A 25,195-nucleotide genomic window follows, 5' to 3' on the forward strand; every position below is an offset into this window, starting at 1 on the left:
AAAATGTTTTTAGGAAATGATGTGTTGGAAAAATTTGTATTCATGGAGAACAGAATCATAGAATAGAATCACAGAATCGCTCAGGTTGGAAAAAACCTTAAAGATCATCATCAGGCACTCAAAATTTACCTTTTCAGTCTGAGCTTACTCCCCTTGTGCAGAGTAATGTCAGATAATATGCAGTTCTGTATTCTTGCATTTACAGGACTCTGTACTCCATGCACAGGAAAAACAAAGAGGAGTATTATATTAGCCAAACGATGGAGATTAAATCTTTGGGTTGGATGCCAGAAAGTTACCAGTTCCACCACCACTCCTGACACTGACTTCTGGGACTCGAATTAAGATACATGTTGCTGATCATGAAATGAAAAATGTATGGGCAATCTTCATTCTCATATTTCCTCACAGGTGAGATCTTGATTTCATTTTAAACCTAATTTTATTTAAATGTAGAAACTGCATGCATGTGTAATAGGCAAATACATTCTGTTAGATTGATAGGACATAGGGGCAAATGTGCTTCTATAAACTGTGGTATGAATGAAGATGTGACCTGACTGAGTGCTTTCTTTTATGGCGACGATACCATATATTTAAAGACACATTTTAGTATTCATGCAGATCTCTTGAATTAGCTTTGGATCGTATTTCTTGGTTTCTAATGATTACAATTTTGTAACGTATAGTTTAGAAAGTAAATCAGATTATGTAGATCATTTAACCCAATACAGGTTAACTTAGAGGTGAAGTCCCTTGTAAGTCCTGAGTCTGATACTTTTACACTAATTCCTATAGTGATTAAATTAATTGTTATTCCATTGAATGTGATCTTCTCTTCATTAACTTAGCATGCCTTCATACTTATATTCCTAACTGAAAAAATGGTCACTATTTTGTTGAGTCTTCCCCAGCAGAATTTGATTTGATGCTTTAGGAGACTGAAAACTATCCAATTTCTGCTTCCCACAAAACAAGGGCAAATCCCTCAAAACATAGGTGGTCATAGTTCCATGCTGAACCTATGGAAGTTAATATCAACTGGGGCCATTGCCTGCTGTTGCCATAAAGTTGAGCTACAAAGAAATAGATATAGAAGAAGCGCTTTTCTTTTTCTTCTGGGGATGGATCATGTGTAAAGGTAGCAGGATCTAACACTTCTGCTGCAAACGCTTTCTTTTGTGGAAGACAGAATGATTTGTGAGTTCATGCCTGATTTGTGTATGCGATGTAGTGGACAAGTGCCCTATGATGCAAGAAGTCATAGTTACTTTACACACTGGAGAGGTCAAATAGTAGTTTGTAGGATAGGTCACTGCAGTTCAGTTTCTCAGCTCTCTCAGATGGTAAACAGGACAAAAGAGAAGCTTGACTTGGGATGACAATGGAGGCATTGCTCCAATGAGGACATCAACACTCTTAGCCCTGGGCTCTGCATCAGCTTTGCTGTGGATTTTGTTTGGATACAACCTGTAAGGGAGCCCATGCAGGATGGTAAGCCAGCTGCTGCCATGCTTTTCCAACCTCCTGGATCTCCCCATGGTACTGAACTAGGACCGAAAGACTCTGGCAGAAACTCATTTGTGACTGCAGGTGGGCACTGCAGTGTGTAGTGAATCTACTCTGAGCTGCAGCTGGCAAGCCTCCTCTAGTTCCTGCATGCAGCAATGTTTGTGCAAGGAGATTGATACCTTTTCCCAATGGAAGTGTGGAAAAGGTAAAGCTGAAAAGATTCCAGGGCTTTGTTGCTTAACCTAGAGCAGTTCAAATTTTGTACTGCTCAAGATATGTGTTGTTGTTTTTAGTTTTTTTCCCCTGCCCTAATTTAATTACATTTCATATTGAACTTCAGGCATGTGTATATTTTGAGTAGGTTTCTCTATGTTATTGATTATTTTAAAAATAATTATGATTGAAACTCCTTCCATTTGATTTCAAGGTTTGAATCCTCTAGAGCATGCTGTGACCATCTTTTCAAATTCACTATGTATTTTTCAAGGAAGAAACAAAACAGAAGCTGAGATTAACAAATATTTAGTGGGAATTTAGGAAGCATCACAGCTTGATCTGGCTGTCACTATTTTTGCTAGGATTGTTGATGGAGTGTCTGATAGGGTCATACAAATACTTCAGGCTGAGGTGTAAAATGTGATCTGTGAGTCTGTGTTGAGCAGAATCATCCTCTAACATTTTTGACCTCTCTCCAGTGCCTCACCAGGGCTGTATTTGCTAGGCAGTGAGAACAGGCTTGCTTTGGCCATTACCTGGGGTGTATTTCTTTATGAATAAGTAGGCAACAGAGGTTTTGCATTCTCAGGTGGCACCAAATTCTAAGAAACAAGGATGAAAAAAAACCCACTTTTTATCATTATGATTATAGCAGTTCATTATTTTCTGGAAATGGACACGGAGAAGAGTCTGAGTTGTTTTATGTTTTGTTAGCTGGTTTTAATTTATCAGCCGCCAGTTGCAATATATTTTTTTAACTAGTTGCACTGTAACTTCTGGAAAAACATCTACCCCCTGCTATTTAAATTCTGATGTGTATGTTCTTGTGCGTATTTCCAGACAGATTCAAAGTATTTGTTTAAAAACTAGAAAAATCTGGTCTTCAAAGTTCAGAAGAACTTTGTGGCTCCTACTGGTGTGTAGAGATTTATCATACTAATGTCTGTCAATACCATAAGGAATTTAATGCCTCTTGAGTTATGCAATGAATGTTGAGCCTCGATGCCAAGGTGCTTGTGGGTTATGACTATAGGGATGATGTTATAGTGTGGTTCCAAGCAAAAAGAGCTGTTGCAAATGAGATAATCGTGAGTCATCAGCCATGTTGCGCTTCTAGATAGTAGCTGGGGGGTATTCCTGTGGCAATGGAATGGCAGCTGTGGCATAGCCATGCTGGCTGCCATGCACTGTGCACATCATCCTTGCAATGTTGCAGGCTCTGTTGCGTGGAACAGTGTGCATTGTCACTGCCAGAGGTTGACAGCCAGCTGTAATCTCTCTTCTGTAATCCTGTTGGTCTGCAGTAGTGGGGAGCCTATAAACAGGAAGTCAACTCAATGACAGGGTAGATAACAGCAAGACAAGGGGAGATGGTTTTAAGTTGAGGGAAGGAAGATTTAAGTTGGATGTCAGGGGGAAGTTCTTTACTATGAGAGTGGTGAGGTGCTGGAGCAGCTGCCCAGAGAGGCTGTGGATGCCCCGTCCATCCCTGGAAGTGTTCAAGGCCAGTTTGGATGGGGCCCTGGGCAGCCTGGTCTGGTATCAAATGTGGAGGCTGGTGGCCCTGCCTGTGGCGGGGGGGGTGGGAGATTCATGATCCTTGAGGTCCCTTCTAACCCTGGCCATTCTATGATTCTGGGAGTATAAAAAAATCAGATTGGGATTTGAATTGTGATTTGTAACTTGTGCAGTAAGTACAGCTGTTAAGTGTTAATTTGTTCACTAGGGTTTCTTAGTTGATAGAACAATGGAACAAAAGCTGATACACTGTCAATTCTGTCCATTTGCAGGGCTAAAGTAACAAGGCAGGTGCAAGAGAACATCAGCTTCTTGATGGAAATGATATATGAAAATACCTGTTGTTGCCATGTATGGGAGGAATTTGTTTCGCCTTTGCATGGAAATACTCGAGCATTTAAACCTAATCTGCAGCGGTACAGTTAAGCAGATGAAAGTTTCAGGTAGATCAGTGATGTGACAAGAATTTTATCACTGATTTCTGTTGGCATCAGACAACAGGTTCTGTCTTGCCCAAGAATCTCATGGCCATGATTTACTATTTCATGATGTGGCCAGCTCACAAGAATGGTACTTTAGTCAGTTCTCTGTGCTATTTTGGTTCTTCCTAGTTAATTCCAGGCTCCTGATCTGCTAGCGTGCTTTCCATCACACGTATCTCTGCTTCCTTCAGTCCTTTGTTAGTGCTTCCACAAGAATCCTGCTTTGCCATGAAATTGGTGCGTTGGATAAGGTGGAATGTTGGCTAAACTTGTGATCAGGACAGCTGGTGACATTATTTCTGCAGAAGAAAACTTCACTTCCTCTTGAAGGGAGTATCTTCTTGGTTGTGTTTCCCAGATGTCATGATGGAGAATCTGTCAGCTTGGGTTTGCTGCTTTCTCCTGGTGGTAATGCTTTCTGACCATTTTGTAGCATGTCTGAGTGAGCACTGCAGGAAAACATTCTGCTCTTAGCTCCTTCAGTGACCTCAGATAGACAAAAATCAAGTAGGTAGCGTGGACTGCTGGGCAGTTGAACTGTCAGCTTTATGTATTAAGTGGGGAAGAAGCGAGTAGACAGAGCGATAAGAAAATGAAGCCCATGGGTTGTGGAAAAACATGTAAACAACTTGAATTAAGTATTTCATACAGCTAAATCTTTTGTGATTGTCAGGATCTCTCTGTTTACCATTAGATCTGCCTCAGGAAGAATAACTGTCCAGTGCCATCTTATATATAGCTTGACAATTTGGTCCCAAAGTAAAGCTGTTATCAACAGCAGTTCCAACTTTGAGACTCCGCAACAACCAAGTTCAAATTGTGGGGAAAATAGTTTGTTTAAGTTTCGAATGATCAGAAATAAGATGTCAATCACAATGTTCTAGGAGGAGCTTCATCTAAGAAAATATTTTGGTGTTCATTTGTGACTGTATGGAAAGCGTGGAAAGGTGAAACCGCCCTCAAGTGTCCCGTCTTGGTGCTACCTGAGTATGAGCCCAGGCTTCTGATGAAACTAAGAAATGGTTATCAGTTAGCATTGGTTTCAGGAAGCATTATCATATCAAGACATCTCAGGGTGCCTTTACAGAAGAAAAAAATACAATAATAGCTTGATCTGCTGTGCCAAATGAATGACTCAAAGCAAAGCAGAAATAAATGACTATGAGCTATAGTTTCACAATTGCACCAGCCTGCAGGAAAGTGTCAATTTATTTCCAGTGTATTTTTGCTGGGAGTGATGGGAGATACCATTATAGAGCTTGAGCTTGTCTGGAGAGTTAAGGACACCTGGCTTTTTATTTCCCATTTACCAACGCTGGTTTTGATTTCAGTTTTCAGGAGGCCTTTAGGCAACAAAACAGGTGAATGACACAAATGTGCATTTTATGTACATCTGAGCAGAAGCTCACTGTTGGAAGAGGTGCTGGCATAGGCTTGTGCTTCTCTGTTAAACTCAAGGACAGATGCTTCACAGTCCATGTTGGGCCTTTTTATGGCTGTGGAAACAGGGCTGGCCAGAAAGTGTTTCATGGAAATGATATATGATACATGGGTATTTGAATTTTGGGTGAAAAATTCCTCCATTTTTGTTGCGTGGTTTCAAAAGACTCTACAGTTTGATTCTTTTGTATTTTCAGCCCAAACTGCACTTCCTCAATGCACTGTCACTTTTTCCTTCGTGAAAGCTTGTGGCGTATTGATGAGCATAAAACACAATGCTCAGTCCAGGACAGTGACTGCCTTAGTGCTGGAGTGATGGCCATGCTGGCTGGGATGCTGAAGACATCAATATCTAATCCCTTTCTCATCCAAGTTGGCAAATTTTTCCCATGTGTGCTCTGCGTAAGCTACGAACCCTAGAAAACGTATAAATCTGCTTAACTTAAAAGCCTGGAAATCAAATGAAAAAATGATTCCGGTGACCTTACTTCTGCTCCTTGTATGACGAACACGATGGCATCTCAAACCGGTTTTAATGCACTGGAGCAGAGCCTGAAGTTGGCACAGGAGTACAGCTTTGGCTTCAGTCGCTGAGATGCCAGAAGAGATTGGAAGTCCTTGAAATTCTTCCAAGAAGTCACTTTGTCCTGGCTGGAAACTGGCATTTATCAGTGCAGATGATAGTGGTGTATTTTAGATGGCATCAATATTGATTTGTATACAGTGCTAGCTTTTAAATATGATTTAAGATAAAGCTCAACTAAACGTAAGACGTTTCTCCACGAAGCATTGATTTAATGTTAATGTTTTATATATTGCTTTCTTTGCCTTCCCCTTCGCTTACGGAGGCATCCCAAAAATGCTTGGGTTCCTCTATCAGATGGCTGTGAAAGCCCCACAGACACTTCTGCACGTGTGTAAGTGTGCAAAAGCTACATGCATGCTGTCCATCAGGCAGCTCCAAACGCAATGAATGCATGGCACTCAATGGTACTCATCTCAAAGTCATTCTTTCCCTGCCGTGTGCTCGCACTTGAGTTACTCTTTTCCCATAGGGGAACACGGGGATGCTTGGTGGAGGCACAGGAAAGTGAAAATAGGTTTCTTTCTTTTACCAGTTCTATAGGGCAGTTTCTTACATTTTGCTTGATGGTGTGTTGTGCATTTTAACTGAAGTCTTAACTAGGCTAGGAAGAATTTCCCGTTTGATTTGTAGTTAATCTAGAGCAGTTCTTGCCGGGTGAAATTACAGTTTACGTTCAGTGTCATTGGCCGTGTGCACATCTTTGCTCGTTCTAGGGCGTTTCAAAGAGTGAGGGCTGGAAACGAGCAGAGCGGTAGCTGCCGCTCGGTGCTTGAATGTTGTCGTCCGGATCTCCAAGCAGCGCGGCCGTGGCGAGGCATCAGCTTGGGGCGGGGGAGAAGAAAAAATCTTCACGGCAGGTTGGAGCGCCCGGGGCGGAGAGATGATGCGTAGGGCCGGCTTTAACCAAGGGGCTTTGGGAGTTGCTCCCGGCGGGGCCCTGCGGGCAGGCAGGAGCCGTGTGCGCCCGTCCCGGGGCTGTGCGGCGTCCAGGCGCGGCGCACCGAGCGCTCCGCCCGCCGTTGGCGAGCAGCGGCTTTCCGGCCGCGTTTCTCAGCAAGCCGACCTGTTGTTGAACGGTGGTTTTGTTTGCCTTGCTTTGATATATATGTGTGTTTTTTTTTTCTTCCCGCTTGCGGTTTAAAAAGCGGCGTTTGGCCGCTAAGCGGGATGCTTGCATTCCGGGTTACTTTGGTTGCCTGCCAGGTGGAGCTCATCTCGCTCAGCATCCTCCTAACAGCAAGCAAAAAATTGCCTCCTCTCCCAAGGATTAATTATTCAAGGCGTTTAATGTGTTTGGAGGGAGGGGGGGGGAGAGAAGGCGGCCACTCGTATCCATCCTGGTGCCGCAGCGCCTGTCCCCGCTTTGTCTTGCACCTGGTGTGTTTGCGCGGCTCGCGGGTCTTCTTCCTTCGCAGCCGCCTCCGGGGGGCGGCCGGGGAAAGCGGTCCGGCTCTCCGTCTCGTCGGCCCCGTCCCGCCCCGCACCTCGCCGCCGCCCGCGGGGATGCTCGGGGCGGGGTCCCCTCCGCGGGGGCTCCTCGGGCGGGGCGGGGCGGGGCGGGGGCGGCCCGGCAGCCTCGCGGGAGCGGAGGAGGGGCCGGGGGCCGGGCGGTGCCGGGCCGGGCAGCGCGGGGGGCTCGGCGGCGGGCGTGGTGCGGCGCGGCGCGGCGCGGCTTCGCTTCTCACTTCGGCTTCTCCTTGCAGAGCCCCGGCGCGCCGCTGAGGGGACGGGGAGCTTCCTCCTGTCTCCGGGGTCGGGTCCGGGAGGAGCGAGGGAAAGAGCCGGCTCGCGGCATCCCGGTCCGCATCCCGGCTCGGCTCGTCCCGCCTCGAGTATGGGCCGGCCCGCTTGAGAGCACGCTGCTGCCCGGAGCGCCGGTGGCCCAGGAAGATGCGCTCGGTGCGGGGGGCGGCCGGCCTCCTGCTGCTGTGCGGCGGTGAGTACCGGGCGGGATGCCCGCCTTCGGGAGCGGTGCCACCGGCTGTTCGGGCCGGCTCCGGAAACCTTTCCCCGAATCTAAATGAGATGGGAATAAACCTACCGCTTTTTCTTTGCTTTTTAAGACCGATCTCTAAGTTAGAACAGATGTGAGTTTCCTTGTTCTTTAAATTTATGATGTGAAAGGGAAGAATATTCAAGTATGTTCCTGTGTAAGTTTTTCAGAGGTGATTCCTTCTCTGTTGCCCTTCTCCCGGAGCTTTATGCACCGTCAAATTGGGTTTGGATTGATAAGCGAGAATGACCAGAACATGGAAAGTTATTGGCTTGTAACTTAGATGATGCTACCCACAGATGTGAACTTTCTAAAGCAAACAGAAAATGCATTATATCTCTGTTTCCTCCATATGGTGATGTTTGCCGATGCGTTTCTGATGTTTACATACGTAAATCCAAGTTGTTTGATACAGAGAATGCAGCAGTCAGGTGCAATGAGATTTTTGTACTTGGGATTTTCTGAAACGTATAATGATGTGCACCTTCTTGTTATTTCTAATTAATTATAGTAGTTCACAGCAGCTTAAACTGCTTTATGTGAGTCAAAGATTGATTGCACTGCCTCTATTTGTTATCTTTTTTTTTTTTCCTCCACTGTGATGAAATAGTTCAGGTTGCCCTTAGTCTTTTTCCTCATTATTCCATTATTCTTGTGGTCTTCTGATCTTTGTAAATACTCACTGGGATTCAAACCTGGATTGCCTGCAAATAAAATAGGTAGAAAATGCGATGTCTAAATACTCATTAAAAATAAATAAGTAAATAGAGTGGATTGTGTTCCCAGTCATTTCACTGTCAGGAAGAATCAGCCAGACTTGGATTGCTATTGGATCATCTATCATACTGCTTTACTTTTATATTTATGGCAAATCCATTTTCTTTAATGTTTGTGGCAGAATTAAGAGAAATCTAGTTTACCTCAGATCTTCAGTCTGAGGGGTTTGGTTTCTTTAATCAGTATAGCACACATGTGTTTGCTTGGAAAAGATTTCTAGTGATTTCACTGTAAGCTGGACAGATGAATTTATTTCCTGTTCCTAGTGTGGTGCCCCGTAACACTGTATGTACTGAACCTAACAGATGCTTAGACCTCCCTTCTGAGCTGCTTTCTCTTGTTGTCTTTCTCTTTTCCTTTATTTCTTCAGTGTGTCCCTTTAATTAGATTGCTGTTTGATTTTACACGTAGTAAACTATGGATGGGGAGGGGAGCTGTCTATTTGTCTTCTCTGTACCAGAGAACAGATAACTAATCTGTTCCTTCAGTGTCAGAACTAAGCAGATGGATATTGGTTCAGCCAGAAACCTGTTGTTGTTAAATATAACCATAAATTGTTAACTCTTGGATTTGTCCATACCTTGGAGGAGTATTAGAGGAGTTAATTTGAGTTGGATAGACTGCCAAGTTGATTTTCTTGAAATACCATTTGCTTGTGCTTGCACAATCACAAATACTTGTTTACTCTCTCAGCTTTGACTGGTGGAGTTTCATACCTGATTCTCCTTAATTTTTACCAAAAACACAGGAAAAAAAAAAGTTACGTGTGTTTAGGATCACGATTCAGCATAATGGCATTCATAGTTAGTTCAAGGAGTCTAGCGTTACTGTCTGGGTGTCTGTTGCTGGTGAACGACTGTTTTAAGTTGAAATGAATGATATTTATTCTGATTTATGGAATAAACACTCAGTCCATAGCTGGGTGAGTAAGGTGAGTTGCTATGTCTTGGGAATATTAGCAAAATGAGCAAGAAGAAAAAAAGAGTGCCATTTTAGAAACAAAGATTGTGTGTGATGCCAGTGGGACGAGGAATGCATCAGTGAAACTTCAGCGGGCTCCGTCCTAGGGGAAATCCAAAGAGTCTGCACTGATACCTGTAGATGTCATTCTCTCTCTGGACATTGTGAAGAAGTCTCTCAACTGTATTAGACCTTATCATACGTGCATGGGTGTCCAACTGTCTGGCTTGCCTGAGCTGTGGAGGTTGGTGGCCCTGCCTGTGGCGGGGGGTTGGAGATTGATGATCCTTGAGGTCCCTTACAACCCTGGCCATTGTGTGATTCTGTGAGTTGTTTGGGGCTGCATATGAAATATATGATGTAGTTAATTTGTGTAAGTAGCAAAGCTTTTATTTTTTAATATGTTTTATTCCCAAGTTAAAAACAAGAAAGAGGGCAATAAAACCATAAAAGTAGTGGGTTGGACACATACGTGAGGATTCCCACTCAATATATGGTGATGCTCTTGCACTCAGCCTCCCTTGGTACATCTTTGGTTTATCTAACCTGTCGCATTTTGGAAAACTTTTAACTGCAGTGGTCCTTAAGACTTATGCTCATAGATGGCACAAAGATTTCTCAAGTGTGGACAGGACTGTATTTTAACCGGTGAGCTGGATTAGTCAATCTGGTGAACATGCTGTTGGTTGAATGGATGGGATCTGGTTCTTTGGCAGACCAAAAAGTGCACAGGACCATTTGTTTCGAGGCAGAAAGGATGCAGCCTTGCTGCTTCTGCACCAGAAGCCATGTGGGAGTCTCCTGCAGGCACTGATAATAAAGTGAGGCAGCCAAGAAATAGGGGAAATAAAATAATGTCTCTTCTCTAGTTAAGACTACTGTTGTTTCAGTGTTATCAATTAAAAGAAATGCAGATTTGCATTACAGAGTAACCAAATGGGTTTTTCAGAAGTGGCCTGTGGGAAAGACATAGAATTGTCTCATGTGGAAAGTAATTTTTGTTATTAAAGGAAATATTTTCTGGGAGGTGCACTGTTTTCAGTAAATAGGGTTTGTAAGCATTACGCTATGCGTGTTTTTTTTAGTTTGAAGCAGAAACATGTTTCTAAGTGAAAATAACAGAGATGCTACTTGAACAATAGTGCTCTTGAATACAGGGTATTGAAAAGTTTTATTGACTGTGGTATGGAACTACTGATGAATGTATTTGTTCTGGTATTCATTTAAGCACAGTGTCGAATCACACAGTGCAGCTCCATGCTGCTAGGGTTACTGTTAATGTTTTATTTTGACTGGTTACGATTTACTACAAGTCCTGGCTCAACTTATGTGTTCAGATCAAGGACAGGCTTTAGAAACCAACTGTGCAAATACTGACATTCTTCTCTCCCAACTCTAGATATTTTGTGTAATATTTGTATTTCATGATAGAAAATGGATGCTTTCCCTAGGAAAAAAACACCATTGTGAACAGCTCTGCACTTCTCCTCAGACCAAAGCAGTGCTAATCAGACCATGTAGTGAAGCACAGGCCACTGAGATGAGGACCAGGCTAAAGACAGACGTACATTTGTTTACATGGTTGTTATTTTGACTGTGATCTAGTTGGATGATATGTGATATTAATTATGTTTTCTTTAGATTATATTCCTGTCCATAGGGAAATATGGAGTCAGTTTGGAGGGTTGTTAGAGTTAGGGAAGTGTGGTTAGGCTGCAGTTGGACTTGATGATCTTTAAGGTCTATTCTGAGCAATTCTATGATTCTGTGCTTGTATGTGATGAGAAAAGCAAGAGGAATTTTGTTAGATCTTAATTGTTTTGTTTGGAGAGGGCATAGGAGTTAGAAGGAAATGTCAACCCTCGCTATTCTCTTTGAACAACGCTGAGAGGACAGTGCTTCTTTCCTGCCTTATTATTTTTCTCTGTCCCCAAATTTAGCTCTTGCACAGGCATACTGGTAAGAGTGGGCTGCTGGTGCCAGTGCTTCCCCTCATGGGCCACAGGTGCCCATACAGCAGTGACACTGCTGCTTTGCTTGCATGGAGCTGATGGCTGCTTCGTCCCAGCGCTCTGGCAAACCTGGGCTGCCTCTAGGCTGAATCTCTCCACTCAATATATTGCTATGCCCAGATCCTTTATCTTCCTGTTCTCACTGAAGTCCATTACCTGCTGCTTTTTCCATTTCATAAATCGTAGAATTGAATCACTCAGGTTTGAGAAGACCTTCAAGATCATCAAGTCCAACCACAACCAACTATACTACCTTAACATTTACCCACACTGCTAAATGATGTCCCTGAGCACCACATCCAAACAGTTTTTAAACACATCCAGGGATGGTGACTCAACCACCTCTGTGGGGAGCCTATTCCAGTTCTTAACAGCCCTTTCTGTAAAGAAGTGTTCCAACCTAAACCTCCCCTGGCTATTTGAGGCCGTTTCCCCTCATCCTATCACCTGTCATCAGTGAGAAGAGAAATAGTAATATTCTGGGTTGGTTGTTTTGTTGTCAGGAATGTGTGTTAAAATCATGACAATAGGACTTTGTGATGCATTTATTTCCCTACCTCCCATTGCTATTTTTGCTGTGCCTTCTTCCCTCAAGCACCTGCCTTTGCCTTTCTTCTCACTATGTGTTGTAGGACAGCATTCAACATCAGCTTGATCAGTTCTGCCAGTCATTCTGTTTCAATCTTGGTCTTTTGCTTCATTTGTGGGTTTTGTTACTAACATAAAGACAGCATAAAGGAAATTGATATGAAGATTATAGCAGGCTAGAATTGTAATGCTAAAACCCATGTTCATTAAGCTTTGATTAACAGAGAAGATTTCTTGTAGTATTACCATAAGCAGTCAGCTTGTATGGCAGTGCTGCTTCAGCACCTGAATACTAGATGTACATTCAGTAGTATGCCAACATTCTGCTTTCCATCTGTGTTGTATTACAGTCTGCTAATTTTTTTTTTCTTCTTTTTCTGAAACAGCAGACTGGACTGGTGAGAAAACATGTATTTTGTTCACTCTCTGTTTCCTCCTCCCTTCCCTGCTTTGGGCCCTGGCAAGAGGGAGAGGATTTATTTATTTGTTGTTGTACTTGCATTCCTGGCACTGCTGCTTTGGCTAGTTTGAAGGGGAGCACAAATTCTGGTGCTTTCAATACTTGAATGGAAGTAACTTATTTTGGGGAAACCAAATGGTTAGTAGCTCTCTGCCCTGTACCTCACCCGTCAACTTTACGGTTTGATGCACAAAGCATATTTAAAGGGTGTATGATGACAGATGAAATAAATCAATTCAAAGGAATTCATAGTTCCCACTCCTCCTGTGCTGCTGTCTCCTTCGCCATGTGAACTGGCAAAGAGCAATGTGCCGTGGTTTGGGAAAAATCCATTTCATGAGAGCTCGGTGTTTTCCAGTGTGAGCTCTTTTGTGTGAAGGCTTGGAGTTTGTCCGCTGAGAAAAGCAGGTCTGCTCTGTTTGTGCATTGGCACCCTTAACTCTTCTGGCAGAAATGAGTGTTGTTACCAACTGATGATTGACTGGAATTGTCTCACATTTTTGAAATGCAACAAACTGCCCAACGCTGCTTATTGGGTCCGTACGCTTGTATTTGTAATGCTGCAAAACTAACCTAGATAGTGATTCCCTGAAGCGAACACAGGTGTGTGTTGAGAGCAGGTTGCTTCAGCATTAGTATGTCCACAGTGCAGTCAACAGCTGCTCTTAGTTCCTGCTTCATACTTTGTTTTGGCAGGAGAGCATTACAATTCACCACAGCATTCAAAAAGGCCTTAGACTTGTTTATTCTCCAGATGAACTTTGTTATTTAAAACTCTCTATTATATTTTGGAAAGTAAACAACTGAAGCAGTGCGAGGATAAATAAAGCAATGAGCATAGGAGTAGGATAAATTTGAGGTTTGCATTTTAGCTTGCTTAGATCAGAGCTCAAGTTCAGTTAACAGCTGTAATACAGATTTGTTCTCTGTCTCACTCTCTTAGTTTTCTTGTTTACAGAAAGCTACCATCAATAAGAACCTTTTCTGCACATTGTATGTACAATCGAGCATGTATAACGTAACCTCATGATGTAATGGGGCTGGCACAAAGTGGAGGAAATACACTGGAATACTTGAAAGAAAGCTTGAGTGATGGCACATACAGTAGGGAAAAACAGTACTGGAGTAGCTGTAGGAAACTTTAGTTAATAGAAGGTAAAATAGTAAGTGATCTGAGGTGTGAATAGCCAGAGGGACATTGCTTCTTTTTGAGCTCAGATGTTGCAAAAGCACCATTTAAAGATATCTACAGCCATCTGCTTCGGATGTTTTGCCTCCCTCACATATGGAGGGCTCAGAACTGGTTCTTACAGAACACTTCAAAAAAATAGGTGGATATTGTCAGGTTTCTGGAAAAAGCAATTATCAGACCTGATTTTAGCCAAAAAGATGTTAATCAGCTGAACTGAAAATGATCATCGGTGCTTCAGAGCGTAAGGGAAAATGGTAGTGATCGCAATCAAAAAGGGGAATTAAAAGCTTTACTGGGATAACAGTGCCAAAACGGTAGTATGACTGAATTGCTTTAGGAATCTGGCTGACTAAATCAGGTGATTGTAAAAAGAAAATGGATATATTACTCCTTATGGTTGTCTAATGGGTTTTCAGTATATGCATTTAGAAAACTAATTAAACATTATATTTAACTGACATAGCAGAGTTGCTTGTGTTGCTGTAATGGGTGTTTTTTTAGTGTCCATTATGACTTTCTTCTTAGTGAGACAAATTTCGCTCTTAGATAATAGGATTAAGCCTAGTTTTTCTCCTAATTCAGAGACACTAAGTTTTCTTCTAAAGGCAATTTGATTATCTGTTCTCTTTACGTGCAAAATGGCAGAACTCATATAGCAGTCCAGAATTACAAATAGCTCCGGAGCCCCTTGAAGACTACTTTTCCCACTAAACAAGAGCAGACATCCATTAGTCCTGTCAGTGCTATCCTAAAGCTGTTTTGGATATGTGACTTACATTTCAGTTTCTTAGAGACACAAAGAATTTTCTTTGTTTTTCTGAAGAGTATGTGCATAATTGCAGGTGCCACCCCTATATGAAGAGGTGGCTGACAAGAATGTTGTAGAGCACTTCTCTGACTCCCTTAAAAAAAAACCAAACACCTCTATACTGATTGGTTTTGGTATTTTTTAAAAACTTTGTTGCTGTTGTGAGGTGGTCTTCCATAGGCTATTATCTAAAAGTGAGAACTGAGAAGTATTTCTGTGCAAAGAGAAATGAAGATGTAAGAGTGATTGGGTCTACTAATTGGAGACCCTGCATGTAGCAGGGGGGTTGAAACTAACTGATCATTGGGGTCCTTTTCAACCCAGGCCATTCTATGATTCTAACAGTATGGGTGGTTTACAAAATGTGAGTGAGAAAGGACTTGATTCTGTACATTATCATCTCTATCCTTGATTGTTGTTTTCTTCAAAAATCATCTCTGAGGTTGAAAGTAGCTCAGCTATTTTCTGTACCATTGCTGTGCGTTTGGGAGGAAGATGCTGCTTACCTGTTCCTGCTGCTTGGCACAGAAGTGGGTGGAGGAACATTCAGGTTAATACAGATAAAATGAAACATGAAGAAAATATAGACTCATAGAAATTCAGCCTATAACATTCATGCTTAGCTTTAAATAGATGAATTTGTGTGAAATGAATGATGTATGTTTGAATGGGAATACCCAGTATAGAATGATTAATACATGAAAACCGTCTGAAAGCAGGAGAAGGCTTGAAACGTGTATATGCTCTGGCACTGTTATCAAGCTTTCTTTTACAAAGAATAAAAACAGATGCTGTAATTTCTAAATTACATTGCCATTGCTTTGTGGTCTGCAAGGATGTAAGACAGAAGGATGCTGTTCATGAAATCTAAATACCAGGAACGGGGGAAGGCGAACATACAAAAACTTCCATCAGGAAAGGGTTTAAACTTGTGATTGATTTTACTTGGCAAAGTATTTGTTGTTTTTGTTCAGAGAACAACAAAACAACAACAAACAAATAGGGAGTTAGGGGAGCATGCACAGATTTGTGTAAAGGACACTGCCTGTTTTGATTCTGTCATGTGAAATTGAACTGTACTATCTGGGAAGATCTTACAGGACTTTGGAGGAAACATTCGATGCTCATTACTAATGAAAGCCACAAAGTGCTTCTTTGGTACCTTGTGCTATTAGGGATGTTGTTTTGTAAAGCCCTTTAACTTAGCCTTCTCTCATCTCTGAGGTGTTAGGACCAGTTTTAGCAAGGTACTTAGGCGTGTGCTTAGGCTTTCCCTAGATGAGCAAAGCATTTGAGAATGAGTTTGTATGCTCTGAACTGAATTGCTCAGATATGAATGTTAAAAACGTAGCAGTGTGTTTAGGTGCCAAACTTTTCTTTACCTTCTCTCAGTGTGTGCCTCGATTGACAACTTTCATGATCCAAAACAGAGGTTTTATTCCTGCATTAGTAATATACTGTAATTAAATGTAACCTCTCTAACTTCCTTTATTGCATAGCATACAAAGAATCCTGCTAGTTTGGACGCACTGTCTTTGGAAAGAAATACAAAAACAAATAGAGGTTGAGATTTCTTTTGCTGCTTTTGAGCCATTCAGGGTAAAGGCTTTCTCCAGTTGAGTCTGTGGATGTTGAAATATAAAGGACTGAGGGTGATGATTTCTGTACAATGATTCATCCCAATTAAGAAAAAAAAGCATTATGAGTGTTTGAATTTTGGCTTTAAACATAGATTTTTAAAGTGATGAGGGGGAACAATACAGCTCTAATATAAGTTTTATAGCACGTTTCAATTTAGCAATGCTGACACACTCTGAATGAGAAAGCAATATAAACAGTTTTATTGCTTTGCTAAACTTTTGCCTTAGTGAACAGCAGAGGAATTGTCCTAAATTGCTTTGCTTAGGACTTTTTTGGATAGTAGAAGTGTTTATACTATCACGTTTTCCAGATTGTTTTGTACTGAAGAAATCACCTTTTAAAAAAAATAATAATCATTTAAAGCTTGGTTTCTGCCACTTCAACAAGTAGGATGATCTTAAGGGGATGCAGTAGACCACTGGTAAAAACTCATAAAACAACAACAAGAAAACTTAGACATCTTTTCTTCTTCTTCTAGTATTGAAGAATTTGCTCCGGCCTGTTATTGTTGTTGTTCTTTTAGAGCCCCTTCCCTGCCCCACTGCCATGGGCTCCATTTTGATAGGAATTTTGACAGTTTTTCACCAAATTTGTTAAATCTTGACTGCTTGGATCATGCAGCTAGGTGGGAATTTTGTTTCACTCTACTGAAAAATTCCATCCATTCCATTTGCACAGGGAATCTTTGTATCGTGACATAGACATTCGAACTACCTGACAGTTAGAAAGCAGATTATAAGCTATACAAGTCTGTACCTTAGCTTTTAATAATGTATTTGTCCATTATGCAACTTGTAAGAGACAATAATGAAATGTATGTAAAGTATTTATATTGGTAATTCCAGACTCGGGGTAGCCTGAATATAGTAATCACATTCATCAACATACTGAAGAGACTGGTAACAGGGACTTTTCCTTATATTATAACATGTTCCATTGCTAAAAATTGCAATGAGATGTATTTTTTTTCTTCCCCTACTAATCCTTGGTGATGTTAATGGTAATGGAAGAATTACCATAGGTAGGTTGCACTAAAATCCCATCTAGAACAGTGACATAATTACCTGGTGATAGCTGGCAGTATCCAGTTTTGAATTTTGGCAACACTGCGGCTTTCATGCTGTTTTGAATGCAAAAAAATAAGTAAAACAAAAACTAAAAGAAAACAAGAAATTCAGGAAATAAGAATTTTGCTAAAAGATAGAAATGACTGGCAGTATTTATTCCCAAAGGCTGCGTTCACTGTCTAATCTCTGTCACTGGGAGCATCTTAAGAACAAGTAAGACAGCAATCCATTGAGGTCAGCTGTGTATATTTGACTTAGCTTGGGTGGCTTAGATGACCTCTGGAGGAAAGTTCTGACTTGTTATGGCTTTATGCTTAGGATGTAAGAAATAGGACAGTTATAGTCTTTTTATGTATGAAGTCAGTTAATGCCTGTTGTTTGATCAATCAGGACTCTAAGAGATTGTGATAACTTGAGTCTGTTTATGGTGCAACTGGAGAGTCAGTATCAAAATATTTAATATTGTTAATCACCAACAGCTGAATAGACAGGAGCTAGATGACTCTGATGTTGAGCTGAGCTTCTAGAGTTTCTGGTTTCCAGGATCTTCAAGAATATCTCTGGGGATATAATTGATATGTAGTGGTCTTTGTCTTTTTAAAAATCAAATTATAACACCACATTCAGCATTCTCCAGTCCTGGACAGCGAGTGGAGGATTGCACACTGGCACTGAGCATTTCCAGTTAGGGCCTTGAAAAAATTCTGCATACACATGGTCTAACCTTGTCACCCAGAAAAACAGAGACAGTGCTTTTTTCTTCTGCAAGAGAAATGCTTTGCAAGGGTAAAACCTGTTGCAATAGGCATGGGATTTGAGGATCTGTTTTCTTACTAGTTAAACAGGATTTATGGTTTGGTAAGCAGTTTTTTTGAGTAAATGAGAATGTAAGGATTGCACAACTATTGAAAATCAGTGCTTAGATTTTAACTCTACCACCAGTACTTTCCTTCCTAATTCCTAATTTGCAATTTCTGGGACTGTTTATTTGTCTTTGATTTCTGAGAATTCTTCTGCAATTTTCCTTTTTATCAGTACAGGTAAAATCCTCGCCAGATTTTAATCTTTGAATAACTGCACACTGTATTTCTTTTGCTGTTGGTTAAGTTTCACGGTTAGTATCTTTACTGTAGCAGTACAGTCACTGCAATTCCACAGAATTCTCAAATTAAGTTGTTTAAATGTGTGTAATTTAAAATGGAGTTTGGGGCGTGAGCTACTTAGCTGCTGTTGGTTGGCAGTGCTGGTCTCGTGGAAGGCACTGATACGGTGTTTTACATAATAAAACCATGGGGAAAAATGGTACAATCCTATAATCCTATAATCCCATTCTGAGGAGATTTTCATTTACCCTCTCTGTGCCAGCACGGCAAAACGTTATGTTGTATCCTATTCTGAACACAAGATAGAGGCAGGAAGTCACTATGAAGAAGAAATAGTCTATTATTCGTCCTTTCCAAGGACTGAATTCAATCCTAGTTTGTCTTCATTTAAAGCAGAAAATTTAGCTTGTCAACTTTTCTTGCATTTGGACAGAATCCCACAAATGTGTGGAACTGCTATTGAAAGTGAAATCGCACTGGACAATGTGATTATCCTTCCAAACATTCTGATAAAAAGACACAGCATCTTTGACTTTGAGATGTGTGATTTTTGTCTGGGAAAGATGTTGGTTGGAGTTTTTGTTCTTTCATTTTTTTTCCCCTCACATCCAGCTTTTAAATGCTTTGTGAGCACCTCTTGCAATAGAATGAAAGCCTTTAGCTTTAACTCTTTTTCAGTAACTCAGAAGATAGGAAGGAGCATTATTCTCACAGGACTGACTGGACGTCACAGAACAGCTTGTCTTTTCCTTCTCAGGACAGCCATATCCCTTTGGCAACTTTAATTATGATTTTCCCTAGCTATCGGTAGCTAATGGATACAGATACATCCATTTATCATTGAACAGATAGTCTAAGCCGCTAACAACTCTGAAGTTTTTTGTTCCTGTAACTATTGTTTGTCAGAAGTTTATATGTAGTTTAGATTTACCAACATCTAGGGATTAGATTTACCAACGTCCAGGAAAAATGCAGTGATGATTTAGAAGGGAAAAGAAGTTATCAGTGGCAGAATAAATTGAAAAAACTACTAAAAAAAAAAAAGTAGAATTATTTCAGGTTTTACAACTACGTTTCTGCATAGAAGTTTTGCATCTAAGGAAATTCCAACTAAGTTAATGTTAAAATGTTTGCTACTCTTCTGTTGTTGGTATCACATCTACTTAACTGGGGAAACAGATTTCTGTTGAAGTGAAATGAGGAAACTGCCAATGCACAGAGTACTGTAAAAAGCTGAATGGGCAAAATTTTCATACAGTAGTTCACCAGTGGATTTAATGAGGTCATAGTCTTTTCTAGCATCAATTAACAAAGATAGACTTCTCTAGACATCAGCTGGCCTGCAAATGTTAAAATACTTGAGACAAGAGTGAAATTGCTACTATCGATAATAAAGATTTGTTTTTGTTTTCAAGATGTGGTGTTTACTTCTGGAGAACATGTACACTGAGACTAAAATCATTTCTTCTGTTACAGTAACTTTTCTGACATCAGTAAATCAAAACTGAATTTGGTGACGTCAAGAGTTTGCGAAATACTTCTGAATAAAAGCTGTGAAAGTGTGGATTTTCCTATTCATCTCAATGAGAATTTTGTTTTAGTTAGGACCTTGTTAACTCTCTCATTGCTGATTATTTCAGTGGAGCTTCTTTGGTAAAGAATTCATCCATTTTGTTTCTATGTCAAAAAAATGGACAGTGATGGCCATCAGAATTGCTACCAGACTTAGGCGAATATTTAAAAGGTTCTTCAAGCCCTAGACACGTTATCACCAGCAATCCAAACAGTGGAGTAAGATGCAGAAATTTTGTAATGACTCTTTATTCCAAATGTATTTTGTTGTTTATTTAATAACAAGGTGTTATATGATAATATATGAAATGGAAGTTTTCAGCCTGAGGTGAGTCTACTAGAAATTCACCTTATGGAATGTTTTCAAGATTCTCCCTCACTGAATTAGCATGCCTATTATTTTGAAGATGCTACAGGAGAATCAGATTCATTTCAAGTACTTTGCATTTTCAAATTCTAAAATTAAGGGTCAACTTGTTGTCAACCACACAACCAAATATGTTTTAAGTTCTATTTGGTTTTACTGCCTGTGGAGTGGTTCTTTCTCTTGATATTGGTGTTTCTGTGTTGTGCCCCCGACAGCTGAATGTCCAGGGAAAATGTGTTATGTTTTGCTCACTCGCTCTTGAAATATGTTCTTCACATAGCAGATGATCTGTAAACCACAGCAAAACTCCTTGAAGTCCTTTTAAAAAACTATTTCAGTGGTGTTTGCAATTAAATATGAATGATAAACATGCATGTTGTTCTGAAAGAAACGGTGAGAATTATGGGAGGTGTAGTCATACAAAATGCTGGGATCCTCTGTTGTAGGTGATGAGATTCTGTAATAAAATTTTGGCTGACCAGTTTTACATACTATAGATTGTTGGACTATTAAGTGTACATGAATAACAAACCATTCAGGAAGAAAAAAGTCAAAGCAGGTTTAAATAGGTTTAAGATGATGCTCAAATTTAGAATCAAGCACTCTTCAGAATACTTAAGGTTTGTCTGGTCTGTCTGCCTGCAGCTGTCAGGTTACTTGGTTTGTTTAGATTAGAAATCTGTAAAGTGAGGATTAGTCTGATTAATCTGTAAGGTAGGGATTTCCTCTTTGTACATTTAGGCTGGCCAGATCTGGTCCAGGACAGTTCTGGGCACTGATGTCATACTGTAAGTATCATATTTTAGCAACTGCTGATTAATGCCTATTTCTGTCAGCAAAGCTGGATACATTTGAGAAAGTGGTGAGAAAAGAAACTACCGTTTCTTGTCATGCTGTCACATCTCCCAAACAATTGTGGTATTAAGCTCTGCTTTCCTTGCACTCAATACGTAGAATGAATGAGGCTGTTTTAGACTTCTGTTTTTATAGTTAACTGAGCTTTGAAATAGTCCCCTAAATCATCCTTGCCAGTAGCATTAACTACCCTTTTGCTGGTAGTCAGAGATTATTCTACAGTAAGTTAAAGGGTAACTCATCTTCTTTTGTGATGACAGGAAACATGGAAGGATGTAAAAGATAATGGCTAATTCAAAGCAGATCACTCCACTCTGCTTCTGGAAATCCATCAGCTCCATTCAAACACAGATTTGAAATTTTGCAACAAACTTTGAAAGCTCTTTCCTTTTCGCTGCCTCAGTAAATTGTTATCTGGGCAAGGATGATGCAGATGCCCTTGAATTATGATGCCTTTCATTACAAAGGGGTGAATTGCACATTAGCCTGGCATTCAGAATCCTGAAGGATTCAGCCACTGTGCGTTTTTGTGCTCCAAGGAAGGCAAAAGGGGGATGCAAAATAGGCAAGTGATGTGATATTAAGGGAAGTTTTTTTTATCCTTCCTTCTCCTTTTGCACAGACAAGCACCTGAAAATGCATGATTGAAAAATGTACTCATGCAAAGATGAGTCATCTCGGCTGTGAGGCTGGGCTGGGTAGCGAGGTGACTGGAACAGGTGGAACAGCACAGCAGCAGGTGAATTGATCCTTAGGTAAACACCTGTGTTTGCTTTTTGTTTTATTTTCTTTTCAAAGACAGCTGAAGCAAAAGAAAAAGGAAAATGTCACGTACTAGAAAGCCATAGAAGATATTTCAGAGGGGAAATTTTACTGAGAAAGAAGCTGCATCTAGCTGTCTTCATATGACAGTTCCATCTATACTTCCTTGTTCATCACTCGTGGTTGGTTCTGATGCACAAAAGCTACTTCTTTTGCCTGACAGCTAGATTGTTGCTGTTGTCATTATTTGCTTCAGAAAAAAACAGCTGGCTGACAGGTTGGGCTCGGGAAGGTACAGTAAATGGGATTGCATCAGGATGGTGGCCAGCCACTGCAGGGTTCCCCAAGGCTCCATTTAGGGCCGGTTCTCTTAAAAAATGATCTTGTTAAAAAAAAAAATAATCTGAATACAAGACCCAAATGCATACTAAGTGAGTTTGCAGATGATTAGGAGGAGCAGTTGACTCTGTGGAGGGCAGAGAGGCCTTGCAGAGAGATCTTTACAAATCAGGGGGCTGGGCAGTCACCAGCATTGGAAGTTTTATAAGAAAAGGTGCCAGACTCTGCACCTAGAATGAGGCAACCCTTATACAGACTGGAGGATTAGAAACTGGAGAACAGCCCTGCAGAAAAGGACTTAGAGGTTCTGACTGACTGCAAGTGAAGTGATTTAGTAGCATGCCTTGGCAGCACAAAGCTGGCTGTGCTCTGGAATGCCCCCAGGCCCAGCACTGCTGTGAGGCGAGGGAAGGAACAGTGCTGCTCTGCTGTGCACTGAGAAGCCTCACCTCAAGCATTGGGTGTGGGTTTGGGCACCATCAGTATAAGAAGGATATAAGGTTGTCAGGGAGCATCCAAGTGAGAGATACTAAGATGGTGATCTGGAGGGCAAGGTATATGATGAGCGGCTGAGTCCCTGCGTGTGCACAGAACAAGAAGAACCTTACAAAACAAAACACAATGTTGTCAAAGACAATGTTGGAGGAGAGCTACCTGTTCTGAGAAGCTCTGTTTGAAAGTAGGTGCAGAGTCCAGATTCTTCGTTTACAGCCACTCTTAAATCTTTGAGTACAGAAGTAATTTACTTAGGCAGCATTTAGACATGACAGTCACGAACGCTGTAAAAAATTATGAAGTAGATTGCTTTTGCTAGGCAATGATTATAATTACCCACAACTCTTGATATGTATCATGTAGCATGAATCATTTTTAATTTCCTGGGAACAATGCAACTTAAGATACCTTTCTTCAGCAGGCTGTTTGATTTATTAGAAAACTACTGCATCCATGTATCAAAAACTCTGTTAATCATTGTTTTGCATCATTTTTACTGTGAAAAAGTGGGAAATGTGAAAACTTGTGCGTGTTAGAATACCCACATGCATTTTAACATGCTATACATCTCTCCACCAGCTCTGTCAAAAAAAAAAAAGCAAATATTCTACGCCATCCCTCCACAGTCATTGTAAAACAGAATACGAGTTGCCTTATTAAAGTGGTCTTTCTCCTATGCTACCACATGCAAAAGAGATTTAGCAAAGATGCAGTTAAAGAAAAAAATACCTGAAGATATAAGAAGATTTACAATCAAAATAATTATATGAAAATAATGATCACAGTACAGCTATACTGTTAACAAATGCCTTGCAGAAAACAGTATGATATGCCAATAAGTCTGGTTTTATTTTTTTAAATTGTTTCTTGCAAGCTAATCCATAGAGTGCTTGATAAAATTAATCTTATGATGGACGTACAGTACAAGCAAGTTTTACTAAATTAATTTTACTTTCAAATTCAAAATTGTGCTTGAGAGTCAAGCAGTTCTCTTCCCTTCCATAGTATTAAATGATTATGGGGAACAAAAACAAAACAAAACAAAAAAAACAAAAAACCAAACAGCAAAACATTTTTTTCTTTAAAAAAATGTGGTAGGAAGTAAGATAGCCATGCAACAAAAATGTTCAAGTTATGTCCGAACGTTATGACAAACTGCTGCCTTCTGAGGGTTGGACCAATCTTTATGACTCACCCTCTTTAATAAATAAGTAAATAGAAATTAAATTCCCAAATATGTACATTTTCAGAATTTCATCCATTTTAGGATAAATAAAGGAAGGATGCTTTTTACGAAGTAAGATATTGTCTGAAAAGTTTATAGCTTTTTAATAAAACAAACGGTAGGAATATTTTTGTGGCAAAGATGTACAGTTCCTCTTTTTCCAGATAATATACTTACATCCTTCTGACTTGTATGGTTCAGGCATTTTTTTAGTGACAGCTTTTACGGTTTACGTCTTGCTGACTGATATTTATTTCTTATCCAAGGTAGTAAGATCTTAGATTCTTCAGTTAATCACTTGTACAAGTAAACCTAGTTCACTGGATTTTAATACAGCAATTTTCAGACCAGGATCTTTGACATATTTGAATTACCAAGAAAACCATGTGGACAACACATCCTTGTGCATGCAGATATGTATGAGTCAGAGAAGATTAAAGGAGGCTGTAGCTGTAATGTCTAGACTAGTGTTTGTGACTTCTAAAACACTGCTAATATGGTTCTGTTTTTTCAAACAGGGGTGTTCAAAGGGAGCTTAAGATCTATTACGAATTTTCCCCTCGTGTTAGAAGTGAAATCACTTTGGGTAGGATCAAGTTTTGTAGATTTCAGCTGCAGAATTCTCATTAAATTCAGTCTCACCTTTTGTGTTGGTTTTTGAGACCTTGTCAGATCTTCATTTGGCACATAGAGCACAGTAAGTTCACTGAGGAAATACAGAGTTTCAGAAACCCTGATTTCTTTTATAGTTATGTGGTAGGCAAGCTGGCAGGACAGGTGCCTGTGCCCAAAGACACGGTAGTTCGTATTCCCCATGATCATGATTAGATGGAATTTCTTAATGAAGAAAATATTAAATGTGGTTTAGGGAAAACACTGATGTGTCAGAAATGTGTGCTTTTTCTGGAAATCAAGTGCTTTCTCCTTGGCATACAGAGATAAATACAATCATTGGGTGTTTGAGGGTAGATGAGGAGACTCCTTCACGCAGTGGAAAATAACACGAAGTTAAAAGAATAGACTATTGGCAAAGTAATGCATTAGGAGATTTTTGCACCGGGATTCCTGATGTGTAAATCAATAACATATGTGACCTCTCAGAATCCTGGCTGTTGAGATGGCATCATACTGGCTAGTCAAGAAGTGCTTACGGTGGAGCAAATACTAGATGAGGAGTTAGGAATCATGCTTTCATCTCAGTTGTTGGCCAAATCTCTTCCATTTC

General features: G+C 40.5%; 1 protein-coding gene across 1 annotated transcript in view; it reads left to right on the forward strand.

Annotated features, from left to right (window-relative positions):
• The first annotated feature begins 361 nt into the window (after positions 1-361).
• RET (ret proto-oncogene) overlaps positions 362-25,195 on the forward strand; it is an 87,145-nt gene continuing 62,311 nt past the window's right edge. Inside the window, exon 1 of the mRNA XM_042863513.1 lies at positions 362-411. Within this exon, the coding sequence (XP_042719447.1) occupies positions 375-411 (37 nt within the window). The 5' untranslated portion in view covers positions 362-374. The remainder of the gene's footprint in view (positions 412-25,195) is intronic.

This window comes from Lagopus leucura, unplaced genomic scaffold, assembly GCF_019238085.1.
Source record: "Lagopus leucura isolate 7727_CA_CO unplaced genomic scaffold, USGS_WTPT01 Super-Scaffold_739, whole genome shotgun sequence".
Classification (NCBI taxonomy): domain Eukaryota; kingdom Metazoa; phylum Chordata; class Aves; order Galliformes; family Phasianidae; genus Lagopus; species Lagopus leucura.